Here is a 16,112-nt window from a genome sequence, read left to right as displayed (position 1 = left end):
GAGATGATTTCATGCATTTTTAACAAAGCCTAAACTTTCCCAATTTCAGGGCAAGTAAAAGGACTGGAAAAAGTAATCCGTCTCTTACCCAAATGTCACTGTAATAGGGAAGCAGTATTTAATTTTCCTTTTAATAGACAAATGCCAATTTTCTCTTATTTCCTTCTGTGACAAGCTCTTTATTACCTCTCTAGAGAAAATCAGATTATTCTTCCTGCTCAAAAGCAGCCTAATAGTATTTGTGTGGTACAAGAGAATTATTCTTCTAAAAGAGAAATGTTGGCTCTTGAAAATTTTCTGGCAAGATCAGGTTCAGCCTTCCAAAAGACAGGTGAAATGAGCCACCAACCTACACATTTTTACAGTCCTGATACAGTGGCTGAAGTCTTGAATACAACCCAAAGTAATTGAAATATTTAGTCTATGGAATAATTACTGTGTGTCCCAGCAACTAATTACTGTGACTTAAGTAAATAGCTTGTAGTTGGGCATTTAAAAGAAACATTGTCAATTATATTATAAATTAGCAAGTTTGTTACTAATCATGCTTTAGATTATTAAAACAAAACTTTAATAATCCAGTTTTTTCTATTTCTGCTATTTGTACTTTCCTCTTAGACTGTTTCACTGAATCTGTCTTTTTTTAAACAAGGATATTCTGGAACTCCTGGAAAAGAGAGTGAAGTCAAGGTTCTCCCACCGACAGATATATTTGCTGAATTCATTTGATTTTAAACAATATCTTAAAATATTTAAAGAACAGTTGTATCTACCTGCAGAGTTTCCATACAAGCCTTTCACACAGAAATGGAATAAGAATGTTCAGGTAACTTGAAACAAAGGTATTAATAATGAAGTAATTAATTTGTCTTACTGAAGTGTTTGAAAAAGTTAAAATTCATAATTTTTCTAAATTGCTGTGGTTTATAGTGTTTTTGTCTTTAGTGTCCTCTGTTTATTTTTGGTATTCACTATTTAAGGAAGGAATAAAATGTGAAATAGCCTATGTTTTCTCTTTTGCTTCAGGTTTTTAGAAAAATAGTGTGAATTTAACTGTTTGTATTATCATAGCTCCTAGTAGCCCTAGCCCCATTGTCCTAGGCATTGTACAAATAGAACAAAAGTACAAGAAAAACAGTAAGACAATATTGGTCAGCAGACCAGTGGCTGAGCCCATTTTCAAGTAATTTATTAATCTGAGTAAAGGATGATGTGATGAATCATGTGAATGTTGAATCACGTGCCATCTGAAATAATCCTGAGCAGATTGTGCTTGGATTTAAGCTCTCTTGAGGGAATGACGTTTACACTGACCATGTGCCTTGAAGAAACTGTGTACATATGATATAGCTTGTATTGTGAATGAAACCTTGGACTTTGTTTAATAAGCTGATTGTTAACATGTATATCTCTAGCTGTATTTCACTATTTGTGATATGAAACTGCCTTGGGCTGTGTTAGATCTGTCAGTTAGGTAGTGAGCAGCACGTGGATGGGAAAGCAAATCTGGGAAAGGAAATAGTGCTGGTGACTTGATAGCACTTCGGTGAGCTGTTGAGTCAGAATGCCCCAGAATAGCATTAGAACCACAGAGTGATCGTTTGTGCTGTCTTTCCGAAGAACCTTAGAGGTCCTGTTTCTGGCCATTAAAGAACCCATGGCACTTTGTATGAAGAGCAGATATTAAAATTAATAAAGTTTAAGGCCAGATGTAACCACTAGATAGTCTATCTTGGCCATGTGAAAATTATAGGCCATTACATTTTACCCAGTTACCTCAGTATCGAGTTCAGTTATTCATTTGTTTAAAGCATATTTTCCAAAAAGACACTCAATCTTCATTTGAAGACACTGAGATAGAGAATCCACCTCTTGCCTTGAGATGTTTTTAGGCATAAAAAGTGCCTTATTTCTAATTTGAATTTCTCTGGCTTCAGCTTTCAGCCACTGGATCTTGTTGTTCTCTTCTCTGCTACATTAAAAAGGACCTTGTTTTAAGCCGCCTCTTCCTAAAATCCCTCGTTTGACCTTCAAACTCCAAGCTCTTCCTCCTCAGAAGCAAGTTCCCACAGTGGGGCGGCTGATTCTGCCTAAAAGTGTGTGTGTGGGTGTGTGCGCGTGCGCATGGAGGGGCGGGATGAGACCCTGCCCCCAGCCAAGCTGGAGCCTGGCCAGGGAGCCTGGGCCCTCTATCTGCCCAGAGTGGACGGGCCCAAGAGCAGCCCCTGACCCGTGTCCCCAGGCCTCCTGCCCAAGGCAGGAGGAAGGTCAGTGGCTCCTCACAGCTGCTCGTGCAGCTTTTACCCCAACCCAGCTCCAGCTTCCAGTCTGGCCTGGTGGTGGGGTTGAAGAGCAGCAGCCGGGCCATGGCAAAAGCCACCTGGGCAGCTGTCGGGAGCCACGGACCTTCAATCTGCCCTAGGAGAGGGGCCCAGGAGGCAGGGACACTGGCCAGGGGCTGCTCTTTGGGGGGCCTTCCCCACCCTGGGCAGATGGTGGGTCCATGGCTCCCCACAACTGCTTAGGCTCCCGGGGCCGGGCTTGGCTGTGGGCGGGGCCTCAAAGGGAAGAGGAGGGGCAAGGGGCCAGGCCTGGGCAAAAAGTGGACAGGCCATGCCCATCCACTTTCAAAAAGTGGCAGAGCCAAGGCCCCTTGACAACCCCCCCCCCCCCCCCCCCACCAACCCTCCTGCCCCATTTTGGTGCCCTAGTCCCAGATCAGGACACACCAGCTAAAACAAGCATCAGATCTTGCCACAACAGATGCAAAACCTGCAGACCTATCTCCACTGCTACAATGATCAACACCCTCCACAACACCTCTTTCAAGGTCCGTGAGTCGTACAAATGTGGTATACCTCACCAGTGCACTAAATGCTCCCACACCAACTATGTGGGTGAAACCAATCACTGCTCTTGAATGAACTGTCACGGGGGAAAAAAAACCCACCATATCACCTGTGGGCGAACACTTTTTTTTCATAATGCAGTCACTCTGTATCTGACCTATCAGTACTCTTAATCAGGGTTTTGGAGCAGTGCCTGGAGCTGAAGCACGGAGCTGCAGGTTTTTGCCTGGAGCTGGAGCGGAGCCAGAGCACAGCTCCAAAGCCCTGCTTAGAATCACAGAAGAGTAGGGTTGGAAGAGACCTCAGGAGGGTCATCTAGTTCAACCCCCTGCTCAAAGCAGGATCAACCCCTACTAAATGATCCCAGCCAGGCCTTTGTCAAGCCAGGCCTTTAAAAACCTCTCAGGATGGAGATTCCACCACCTCCCTAGGTAACCCATTCCAGTGCTTCATCATGCTCCTAGTGAAATAGTTTTTCCTAATATCCAACAGAGACCATTGCTTCTTGTTCTGTCATCTGCCACCACTGAGAACAGCCTAGCTCCATCCTCTTTGGAACCCCCCTTTCTCAAAGGAAACCTGCAGGGATGTTAGTGGACCACTTACCACATTTCAAGGGACCATTCAAGGATAACTACTTTATGCTAAGCAATCTGTTCCACTTTTCCCAGACCTTATGGGATGGCTCCTGAAAGAAAGTCAGTCAACCTAAGCAATGCAATAGCTACACTGACACACTGCTGAGCTAATTACGTCAACCATGACTCTATGCCAGTCAGGGAGGTGGTGGTGTTAAATTGGTGTAGAGGCACCCGGGAGCTAAATTTAAGTGAAGACACTTCCACAGCTAGGTTGATGCAAGGCAGCTTATGTCAACATAAACATATAGTGTAGACCAGGCCTAAGTGAGATCTTAGGAGAGGGAGTATCATTTGAATAATCCATTTGAAGAGTCTCAATAGTATGGAAATACAGTGGAGGATTTCTCATTTAAAGAGACTATAAACTTGTCTGCTGAGAGGTTGATTTACAAAAAACTAAGTGTTGGCCAGAGGAGATAAGTTTATCAGAGAAGGCAAGTTGAATTGCTTTGTGTACAGCTAGTTAAATGATTAAGAATCAGATGTGGTTTTAAAACCATTAAAATATGGATACAAATGAGAAAATACATGAATTTCTTTCAGTAACCTTTTTCAATAGGTGTGTATATATAATCTAGAAGTTCTACAGTGATCATATAATTAGGCAAAACATTGAGAGTGCACCATAAAATATGTATTTTAGAGCTGAAAGGGGATTCAGCTAGTGGTGGCATGTTTAGTATTGCCTAGTTCAATATAAAATGGACTGTAATTTCACTTTTTTCAAGTTATACTTGTGGAAATGTTCTCTACAAGAGCTTGGCCTGTCTTTCCCCCTGAAAAGAGATTTCAGTGAATTTTTTTTCCAGAATTTTGCTCTGATTCCACAATAAATATTAATATTGGATAATAAAAATAGGTCTGGTTAGATGACCAAGAATTTTCCAGTTGGTCAAGAAACAGTACATCTTAAAAATTCCATTTTTAGTCTCTTTCAGAAGACAGAACAGTGCAAGATGTGCTACGAAATCATTTCCACTGCAGCAAAGACCTGCGATCACTTCACATGCTATTGGTATGTATTGATATTTGTCTCTAAAATATTGTTAAATCATGAAATTGCTAATACAGTAGCCTGTAAGCTAGTTATTTTTCATACAAATTAATTGAGCTTTACTTGAAACATCTTCTTGGATAGGTTTTTTCAAATGTCATTAGCAGTGTATATTTGTACATTCCTTCATTCACTAGTGCATATTTTATTCCTTATTAAGTATATGAATAATTGTACTGATTTATGACTGTCCTTTTATTTAAGGATACACTTATGGTTCATGAGTCTTCATTATTTGACTGTGTAGTCAACTGCTTCGTTCAGATTTAGTCCTTGCTTTATTGTAAAATGTATTGCTGAGCTATATAGTGTATACATATATAGAATGAATGTTTAAAGCATTTCACTCTTAAGAGACAACATCCAGTTAATCATATTTTGCCCTGAATAAGATTTTTTCCTACCTCTAACTGCTGAATCTGAACTATTTCTACTTCTTCAGAGTCCCTTTACTTCCGCTATCTTAACCACACAGCTGTACTACTTCTCGCACAAGCCTACTTGCAAGTCTGTAGCCGTAGCTGCTTTTTCCTAATCTTTGACTCCCGCCTCACATTCTTCTCCCTCTCTTTCCTCCCTTTCCAGACAGGATCCTAATTATTTCTTCAGAGAAGATCAATAAGTTCTGATTGTCTCCCTGTTCCACTTTTTTACCCCCTACGTTTTCCTCTCTTGCCTCTTAATATGCTTTTTTTTTTTCCTGTCATGGACACTGAGACTTCATGTCTGCTCTCTTCCCCCAACCTCCCATTGACCATCTCCCCATATCTTCTAACCTTCCTTGCCACTGCCTTCATCTCTACTCTCCCCCTTCTCCTCAGTCTCTCTGTCATCAGGTTCCTTTTCCTCCCAGTACAAGCCTATTTTGATCTCTCCTAAGTAGACTTAAAGAAGGTGTTTTGGTTTCCTGGTCTCCCTCAAGCCCAAGCAGGAAGAACTGGGTATTATCTGGGGCCATTCAAGTGGCTTCATACCTTTTGTGATGTGGTCTTCAGCCGTCATGGGTTTCCATGGTGGGCTGTCACAACAACTGGGTTCCTAATTATAGTGCAGAGAGGAACACAAATTGGCAGAGCTGCCCTCTAAGCAGCTTTTTGGGAAGAATCTGGCCAAATCTCTCAAATATCCATCGACCAAGTCCTCTTAGTGTTCTCAAGGTTTTCAGAGGGAAGGGGCTTACACCAGTCCTCCACTTGGAGGCAATCTTGTTCCAGGGCAGTCCAGGGATCCTTCACTTCTTTATGAAGGAGATTCCCAACAGACAGAACTCCTTTTTGCATTGCTGAACGCTGACCTCAAGCAGCCCTAATACAGCCTTGCTGGCCAGCACCCTACCCCTTTTTCAGTCATTCCATTAGAACAGTGGTGGGCAACCTCTGGCCCGCAGGCCGCATGTGGCCAGTCAGGGTAATCCACTGATGGGCCACGAGACAGTGTTTACATTGACTGTCTGCAGGCACGGCCACTCACAGCTCCCAGTGGCCACAGTTCGCCGTTCCCGGCCAATGGGAGCTGTGGGAAGCGGCAGCCAGCACATCCCTGAGGCCTGCGCTGCTTTCCAGAACTCCTTTTGGCCAGGAACGGCGAACTGCAGTCACTGGGAGCTGCCTGCAGCCATGCCTGGAGGTGGTCAATGTAAACACTGTCTCGCGGCCTGCCAGCAATTACCCTAACGGACCCACCACTGCATTAGAAGGTCAATTCAGATCTTTCTCTTAGGCCTGGAATTATGGATCTTCAGTACCTGTACACAAGAAGAGATTAGTTTAGGATATGCCACAGTTCCTTCCTGAATCTCCTCCTGCCCATCAAATCTGGAATGTAGAGGTAGACAGCTGAGATCTTCTGAACAAAAAGGCCATCTGTCTTGTCTCTGACCCTACACCTCCACTTCCTGACCAGAGGCTAGGGATTTTACTCCTGATATTCCATTGTTTACTAGTGCACATGGAGCTCTTGTCCACTTTGAAACTCAACTACTGGATCTGCTGTAGAAAATTCTGAATTGGAACCACTCCTCTTGTCTATTCTTCAACCCATCTCACCCTGCAACTTCTTTTGCTTTGTGCACCTGTAGGATCTGTACTTTTCTCCCCCCTCATGTTAACACATTGGCAATACCAACACTTGACGATGTAACCAGAACATCCACTTCTGCCCGTCCTTTGGTCTTGCTTCTGACTTGTGTGTTTTCTGCAAAACCCTTAACCTTCATAACCAACTTGAATGAGGAAAATTATTCACATTGTATCTCTGCCTGAACATGATTCAAACCTCAATCTCCTCTCCAGTCCATGAACAGTTTCTCTCTTACAGACCACAGACACCTCTTCTGCAGGGAATTCCTATCTGCTTCCAGCCTTGGTAACCAAATATCAAGGTATGACATATTAGAATCTTTCCTCACCTGTGTCAGCCACACTTTTCAGCAGATAAATCACTGTGTTCTGAGTGGATTTGGCACAATTGGGTTAGATTCTGCTTATGCCTCCTGCAGAACTTTATTTTCCAGAGATGGTGCACACACTTACCTGAGGAACTCTGTGCCCATCCCAACCAAGAATCCTTTCTGTGTTACTCTTCCCCTTTGGACGCCAGGGAGCTAAGTTTCTCTGCATTAAACATGCCGCCATCCTATCAGGCTGGTGAGTTCACTTGAGCAGTTTATCAGCCCAAGAAATGTGCCCTCCTCAATATCCAGATCTCCATGTGCTATTTGCTCAGCTGTATTGAGCATGGAACCACTTTTGAACAACAGTTTTACATTCTGGTTTGCTGTGTTAACAAGTGAGGGTAGACTGCGTAGATTTCACTACAGGAACTTAACCCAACTGTCTTGGGAAAAGATATTTTCTCAGGGGATAGGAACAGAGAATTGAGCTGCTGCTTCCCTGGTATCTAGCCTAAGAAAAATTAAACAGGACGAAGCTGAGAATTTCTCTGGATCTATTGCTTCGGATTCTCCACTGGCCACAGTCCTCTATTGATATTCCCCTGGAAACTTGACCTGTTATCCTGAGGCTAAAGCATCTTCTGCAGCTTGGAACAATTAGCTTTTGTTTCCTGGGGGTTAAGTGGTTTCCACTCTAACCTAACTGCCTCTCAGAGATAACTTTACCTGGTTCTGGAATACCTTTACCAGTAGTCAAAATAAAAGGGCTGAGGTGCTGAATTGTTCTCTCTAGCATGTCCTGAATTCCTTGTTTGGCTTGGAAAAGGGGCTGAAGGTGAGGTGAGCCCTGAGTTTACTCTTTGGCAATAAGAGGAGGTCAGAATACAGATTTTGTTCGTCTCATTACAGCACCCCACGCGCAGCCCAGTTTCCCCTTAATAGGACTTTCCCTTAATTTTGAATGTAGTTGTCTGCCATTTGAACCTGTGGGAGCAGTATCCCGGAGGTTGCTTTCTCTCGAGTTAGTTTGTAATTGGTGACTTCAGTGCAAGGAATCAGATGACCTTGCTAGTTATCTTTCTACCTTAATTTTTTTCCTATATCAGCACATTTTTACTTACCCCTGCAGTTGGTTACTTAAGTTTAATTCAGAAATAATTATTTTACTTCATTATGTCAAGAACCTTTCAATTCTCTTCAATGGAATTTATATTCCCTTAATGTGGAACAGGCCCTGAAGTTTTGTCTTGCTCAGACTCAGTAATTCAGAAAAGTTCAGTACTTCAGCAACAGCAAAGCTGTTTGTAAGGCTACAGTAAATGACTGAACTTGGGAGTGTAGCCTAGGTGCTTATAACCCTGTTGGTAAAATCTAACTAACTGCAGGTTAGACAGGTTTTACCAAGACCCATTCTCTCATGACCACCTCAGGAGTGTGAAGGACTTAAGTATCTCCCAGCTGCAAGGCAGTCATCAGGCTGTCTCTGTATGCCTTCATCTGTGAGTATTTACTGAATTTCTGTATGGCAGAATTGCAGTGCAGTCATTCAGTGGTCCAAGCTCCACTCTAGGTAAGCTCTTATCTGTAGATATACTGCTCACTAATTCCACTGGTATAAATGTAGGATAAGTGAAAAGGGGCTCGCAACAGAAAACTTTTGGTAAGTTACCTTTATAGTCCTCTTTCTATTCTACATGTTTCCCATTTCACATTAAGGCTGTCATTTGTGAAGTCTTAGCTGTTTCTCACTCTGATTTTTACCTAACTCAGTCCTTCAACTGGCAAGAAAGAGGCACTGATGCCTGTATACCTTGAATGAATGATAGTTCTGGTTCCTTCTTCCTGCCACTGAATATAGTGACTACCAGACAGGATAGGAGCAAAGGACTGTGATAGTTGTCAGTTATCTTTGCTTACAGCACCATGCTCTATTCTTACACTGGGACAAAACCCTAAAGATATGGGACTGGTCAACATTCAGTAGATGATTCTTGATGATCACTTAACTGAATGGGGTAGAAACCAGGCCTTCTTTCAGATGGACCCACAGGAGTGTGGGAGACAGCAATAAAACCCATAGCTCACAAGACAGGACAGAAAACTTCAAATGTTTATTGTTTTAAAAAGTAAATCTGCCATGGCTGAGATTTAATCTCCTGTTAATGTGCCTGTTTCCTCCCACCACCATCTAATATGCAGGTTTAAAGAATTAAAATTATATCTTTCTGTTCCACTGAAGAACATTGCTTGGCTGTGTATTTAAGAGTAAGTTATCAGCAGCTTTCTTAAATACTTGCCTTGTGAATTTGTATAAATTCTGAAATTAAAACAAATGTACAATGGTGGTATGGGATACCAGTCTGGTCTGAAACAAATTAATTTCTATTTGCATTGTATTATTACTGGCTCAAATGTCATTTTAATGTTGGTCTTCAGTTATCAGCCATAGAAAAGTATCAGTCTACTGTATTCTGAATTTTCTAAAATTAGTGTTAGTTGTTTTGTACTTTCTAAAAATTCTGGCATGTCTTCTAAACTAGTAATTGGGTTCTGCCCACAAAAACATTTTAAAACTGTAATTGATATAACTTTGTATCTTGCAGGATAGATATAAACTTATTGGGGAACCTTGTCTCTATACTCCACAGGGTCAGCTAACTTTCATTTTCTATAAGTGCATTGGGCAAGTTGCTCCTCCCTGTATACAAAAGTAGTATATTTGAAATGATGTTCATAGTAGGATAGTCACTTGAAGGTCAAGTGAAAGCTAATTAATTAGGAATATCACTTAAGGCCAATTCTTCATTGAAATTTGTGTTTTCAGCCATTCATTGCATCAATTTGTGAGCTATTAGTGTCTTGTCATTTTGCGTTTGGAATCTAAATGTGGCTAGGCTGTACTGTTACCCAGATATAAGGTTTTTCTTTCTCCAGTCTTCAGAACAAATAACTCAAGATGAGTCAGTTGTATTAATGAACTAGCTGCCAGATTTTTAGTTGTCTTTAGTGTTGTAACTTCCACTGTAAAGTAATGCACATATCAGCTTTATTTATAAATGTTTCCCGTTGATTACTCTAGGAAGCATATACACTTTCACATATGAATGTCATGAGTATGGAATGTATATAATCAATATTTGTATAAGAAACCTTTCTCTTGCTTTATTTTCAGATGCTTGCTTTAAGTAGCATAACAGTATCTCACCCATTTATGACTGGATCAGATCTTCTTGAAGCAAGCAAATTGTGCAGAATGGACTCAAAAGCAAACATTGTACATGGTAAATTCCAGTATTTTTTACTTTAATAATTTGTGAATATAGAACCCCTGAAGGTGCTAAGGTGATGGCCCTTAAGTTCTTCTCTTGCACTGGACAAGTAAAGTTCAGGAAACTGTCTTCTTCCTCACAAGTCCCCTTTAGTTCAGCTCCCTGGTGGGGGAACATCTCTGCCCCTGGGTAGTGCCCCCTGCTACTTTCCCATTGCATCCTGTTACCTTACTTTTGAAGCAATGAAGTGTCTTTGGTCCTCTAGTCTAAGTGTTGGTTGATAGAAGCACTCCATGCTTTCATACCAGATCTTTCACTCCTGGTCTCTGGATATGAGTGAACTTTTTACAGGGTTTGTTTTTTTTAAAATGAGAATGTAGGTCTTGTCAAAGGTGCTATAGTTAGGGAACTTCTGTCTCCTGTGCCCTATCTACAGAAAGATAGTATGGACAAAGGTAGTATGAGGCTTCTTTCCCTGATCATCTGCCTTCCCTCATGGCTGGAGGAGAAAGTAATGTTCTCTGTAAAGGGAGCCAGAGGTTAGTTTTAAGTGGTAACCCTTGAGGCAGAAGAGCAGTTTCCTGGGACATTGTCATAAATATAAAGGGAAGGGTAAACCCCTTTGAAATCCCTCCTGGCCAGGGGAAAGCTCCTCTCACCTGTAAAGGGTTAAGAAGCTAAAGGTAACCTCGCTGGCACCTGACCAAAATGACCAATGAGGAGACAAGATACTTTCAAAAGCTGGGAGGAGGGAGAGAAACAAAGGGTCTGTGCATCTGTCTATAGTCTGTCTTTGCCGGGGATAGACCAGGAATGGAGTCTTAGAACTTTTAGTAAGTAATCTAGCTAGGTATGTGTTAGATTATGATTTCTTTAAATGGCTGAGAAAAGAATTGTGCTGAATAGAATAACTATTTCTGTCTGTGTATCCTTTTTGTAACTTAAGGTTTTGCCTAGAGGGGTTCTCTATGTTTTGAATCTAATTACCCTGTAAGGTATCTACCATCCTGATCTTACAGGGGGGATTTCTTTATTTCTATTTACTTCTATTTTTATTAAAAGTTGTCTTGTAAGAAAACTGAATGCTTTTTCATTGTTCTCAGATCCAAAGGTTTGGGTCTGTGGTCACCTATGCAAATTGGTGAGGCTTTTTATCCAACATTTCCCAGGAAAGGGGGGGTGCAAGTGTTGGGAGGATTGTTCATTGTTCTTAAGATCCAAGGGTTTGGGTCTGTAGTCACCTAGGCAAATTGGTGAGGCTTTTTACCAAACTTTGTCCAGGAAGTGGGGTGCAAGGTTTTGGGAAGTATTTTTGGGGGAAAGACGCGTCCAAACAGCTCTTCCCCAGTAACCAGTATTAGTTTGGTGGTGGTAGCGGCCAATCCAAGGACAAAGGGTAGAATATTTTGTACCTTGGGGAAGTTTTGACCTAAGCTGGTAAAGAAAAGCTTAGGAGGTTTTTCATGCAGGTCCCCACATCTGTACCCTAGAGTTCAGAGTGGGGGAGGAACCTTGACAGACATAAGTTGCAATTCTGTTTTATCACTCATATTGTCAGACCAGTAGGGAAGAATGAGATGGCTTGAGGTGTAGTGCCATTAGTTTACTGATGATCTGAAGTTCTGTTTCTCCTTTTCTTCAGTCTAGTAGATCCTTCTCCAATGTCCTAAACAAGATGGGTTTAAATGAATGAGCTGGTTGAGGCATCGCTCAAATAAGAGCTGCAAGTGCTGCACTAAGAAATCAACTTGAACTGAGAGCTGATTTCTGACCCTTGGGCTGGGGGGGAATGTGCAGCAACAGGGCTTGTGCTGACCTTTTGCTACCAAAGTTGGTGACCTAAGTCTTTGGCTCCTCAACTGTTTCTGTATGGTCAGTGTCCCAAAATGCTTCTCTGTGGGCACTGTAACAATCTATATCTTGGACACCTCCATTGGATTATTGCAGTGAGCTCTTCTTGAAGATATACCTAAGGACTACTCCAACTTCAGCCACAGCAAAATGCAGCTGCCCCTATATTTCTCAGTTTCATGAATGGTGCATATTACAGATGTGCTTCTGGAACTGCACTGCCTTGTTTCTGATACAATTCAAGGCATTGATTGTTGCTCTAAAACACACAAACTTCAGGGCCTGGCTCTCCACGATTGATTTTTTCTCTATGCTTTATCTAAGTAGAGGAATACTTTAGCTAAAAATTCCTTGATTTGTTTCAGAATACCTTGGCCACAGCTCCAGAATTGACTTGTCCCTATTGGCCTGACAATCTAGGTTTGTGTGTTTCTCTTAACTCTCCAGGAGCACACTAAGGCTCATTTCTGTTTGGTTTATGGGTGAGAAGGTAGTTCCTTTTTAATATGCTTGTCTGCTTACTGGTCTCTGACAAGGAAAGACACATGTTTATATAAACCCAAAATTAATTGTTGGGTTTGGCCTCCCTTCCATGAGAGATACTACTAGTGGTGATGATTCTTAATAGATACCTGTTTATAAAAAGGTGAACTGGAAATACCAAATAGCAATCAGAAGTTAAGTTGTTTCTAACGAGATGGGCTGAACTGAAGTAGCCCAGAAAATGTGCAAATGGTAAGTTGAGAAATAAATGTCCCAGTGGTAAAACTATTACTAAGGTAAATGTAGAGAGACAGACAAGGTGGGTGAGGTAATGTCTTCTATTGGACCAGTGTTGGTGAGAGAAGCTTTTGAGCCACACAGTGCTGTTCTTCAGCTCCGTGGGGCTTGAAAGCTTGTATCTCTCACTAACAGATTTTGGTCCAATAAAAGACATCTTACCCACCTTGTCTCTCTAATATGCTGGGACTGATGTGGCCACTACTACACTATATACACCAAGGTAAGGGTGTCAGTGTAATAATTGTTTAGTGATTCCTTAATGTAATTGGGTGGTGGTGATATACTTATCAAAGGATTGATTAACTTGACCATTAGACACAATTTATCTTAAGCTGACATTTAGCTTCCTTAGGGCTTTAAGATTGAAGGCCTTTTGTTTGGTATCTTAAAAATCTTTTCCTAAACTTCCTGAGTTATTAAAGCAGTACAACAGGCAGCAGGGCCAGCTGATTTACCTGCCTTTCAGAAGGATAGGAATTTAACTCCTATAACACTACTTCAGTTTACATTTGATCGCATTAAGTCTGAGGCCTTAACTACACTGCCACTTAGTGCTGAAACTTCCTTCGCTCAAGGGTGTAAAAAACCACCCCCATGAGCGGTACAAGTTTCCGCGCTGTAAGTGGCACTGTAGACAGTGCTGCTACTCTTGCAGAGATGGTTTTATTAGTGATGGAGCTGCCACTACACAGCCACATTTAAAGCATTGCCGCGACAGCAGACATACCCTTTTTTTCACTGAGGAAAAAATGAGGAGAGATGTTTAAGTTTAATCTAGTCAGCTTTTACAGCTCTTGTTCAACCCTTAAAGTTATATATAACAGTAATTTTGAATTGTTGATGTGCTTCTGTTAATTTCAAAGTAATGCTATATTGTAAATGTGCCTGTATTTTAATGTGCCTAGAAACATGCATATACATGTGAATGACCGTTCTAAATATCTTCTTTTCTCCATATAGGTTTGTCTGTGCTAGAAATCTGCCTAATTATAGCTATGAAACATTTAAATGATGTTTATGAAGGAGAACCGTTTAATTTTCAAATGGTCTATAATGGTGAGATGAAAGTATCAACTTTAAAAATCTATAAATATCACTTTACTGTTACTCAAGTAATATCATTTTCCTTGGTACAGAATTTCAGAAGTTCATACAACGGAAAGCACATTCCATGTACAACTTTGAGAAACCTGTTGTTATGAAGGTAAATCCTTAATTTGTTTCCTTACATAACTAGATATTAATCTGTACTTGGGTTATAGGTTTCTAGGAGCTACTTTTAAAAATTGATATCTGTTCCATAGCTAAAGATCTAAGGGATTTTGCTGTGTAAAGTGATTAGATAGTAGATAATAAAACGATCAGAAAGGTCTCTTATAAAATGAAAAACACATTTGTGTGGTACTTGTACTGCCATCTGCTGGATGGGTGTTGTATCTCAGTGTCCATGGTTAAATATAAAGACAGAATTTTGGGGGGAGCTAATATCTGACTTATTGAAACATTACATACCTTACCAAAGTGGACTTTATTTTTAAAGAGTTCAGCAGCCGAACCCAAGCACCCGTTGCCATTTATCAAGGGATAAGTTTGGCAGTGAGTGAATTTAGACTGTCATTCCTTTGCGTGGAGATAATTGTTTCAATTGATATAGAGCCTTTTATTCAGAAAGACAGTATTCTGGTTTCTAGCAGACTTCTAAAGCGTTGCCTTGTGTGGCATGTAGGGGTTTTTTTGCTGCCCCCAAATTACTCTGATACAAGGTGCAGGACAGCTAGTATTTAGTCCTGAATCAGTAACCGGTTTAAGTTCCAATATCTCTTAAACAGGGCTCAAGGTAGCTTAATATCAGTAAAGAGCTGAAACTCCCTTTTCTGTCTGGAACTAAGGTGTACTGATCTGTTGGTGAATCTTCATCATACCTGCATCTTTTGGACATAAAACTAGACCTATCAGTCACTAGCAGAAAAGGGTGTGGTCCAGCCCCTGAAGACCCTGTCAGCTTGTAAAAAGCTGCTGCTCACTTGAACCCCCCAAATGAGTTATGCTGCCATCATTTTCTCTCTGGCCTTTCTTTAGACTTGGATGAGACTCCAGCACTTCAACCTCAGTTTCTGGTCCTCCGGGTCACTTGCACAAAAATACAGCATGGCGGATAAACTGTGCTGGTTCCCTTTGACCCCCCAAATTCTCAAACTAACTTGGCCTTCAAGTGTGGCCACACACCTTTGTGCCAGTGACAGACAGACAGGTATGGCTGTGCCTGAAAAAGTGCAAGTAGCCTGAAGAGCCATCATAACAGATCTGTGGACTATAGTGCTTAGTGAAAGGAAGCTTTCATGTAAGTACAAAAATTTTCCTCTTCCATAAGGAAGCATTTGACTGAGCTGTTGGGAGGAACCTTAACATTGTGACTTTTTTTTACATGAAGAGGATTTTAAGTTTATTTGCTCCAAGCCTGTACTGCTAGTTTCACCTTAAGGGAGCTTGGCTTTATAGGGTTAAATATTTCTGAAATAATTCTTGTAAGTTGTGGTGAATAAGTGACTTATGTAGGATAACCTTCACAATTGATTCATCCATTTGCTGCTGCTCTTGGGGAAATATAACTGCCCCAGACCGAAAGGCATCTGTACCACCCCTGTAGTCTATCATGAAAATCTAGCTATTGCCATTCAAGTTTGAGAAATCAAACAAGTCAGGAAATGCAGAGTTCAATTTTTAAGCATAGAATCTCCTTCCTTACACTGAATTATGCCAGACACTCTAGAAATTAAGAAATTATTGTTTTCAGTTTAATGATACATTGTATGCTTTAAACTCTAGTATCTGGTTTATTCCTTTAATTTTGTAAATTATATCAATTGGGCCTGGGTTGGTTTAAATCTGAGATATATACAAGTTTGAATTTTTCATTAGATTTTATAATTTAAATACTACTCATGGCCTAGAGTTCAAGATGGACCACCCTTTTCAATTTTCCACTCCCAGATGAGCCCCAGCAACTGACAGCTCACTATTCAATCTTACATAAGTTTGTCTTGGTTAAACTGAACAAAAATCAAGTAATTTCATTACTCTACAAGTTACTAAACAGTGACTGAAGGCTATATATTCTGTACTTACTGTGGGTGAGGTATTGCAAAAATGACATGCTCAAAACTAATAAACGACTTTTTCAAACTTGTCTTGATCCTAGAAAGAAAGTCAATGAACAAAATTCATTCAGCCAGTGAGAATACCTTTAGTGTATCCTGCTCAGGCTTTTTGAAA

The 16,112-nt window shown here is 40.9% G+C and overlaps 1 protein-coding gene across 13 annotated transcripts in view; it reads left to right on the top strand.

The window, feature by feature from the left end:
• Positions 1–16,112, top strand: part of ORC4 (origin recognition complex subunit 4) — a 407,571-nt gene that overhangs the window by 367,697 nt on the left and 23,762 nt on the right. For 10 of the 13 annotated variants that reach the window (XR_012154244.1, XR_012154242.1, XR_012154245.1 and 7 more), the window contains 6 exons: positions 653–826; positions 4,419–4,505; positions 10,109–10,217; positions 13,800–13,895; positions 13,976–14,043; positions 14,919–15,180. Coding sequence is in view for 2 of the 13 variants with exons in the window: in XM_073305436.1 (XP_073161537.1) it covers positions 653–826; positions 4,419–4,505; positions 10,109–10,217; positions 13,800–13,895; positions 13,976–14,043 (534 nt within the window). In the remaining 11 variants the exon portion in view is untranslated. The remainder of the gene's footprint in view (positions 1–652; positions 827–4,418; positions 4,506–10,108; positions 10,218–13,799; positions 13,896–13,975; positions 14,044–14,918; positions 15,181–16,112) is intronic. The other 3 variants (XR_012154238.1, XM_073305436.1, XM_073305435.1) reach the window with 1 other exon arrangement.

Source organism: Lepidochelys kempii, chromosome 11, assembly GCF_965140265.1.
Source record: "Lepidochelys kempii isolate rLepKem1 chromosome 11, rLepKem1.hap2, whole genome shotgun sequence".
Taxonomy (NCBI): Eukaryota; Metazoa; Chordata; order Testudines; family Cheloniidae; genus Lepidochelys; species Lepidochelys kempii.
The sequence above is the reverse complement of the archived record's forward strand: the minus strand, read 5'-3'. Positions and strand labels throughout refer to the sequence as shown.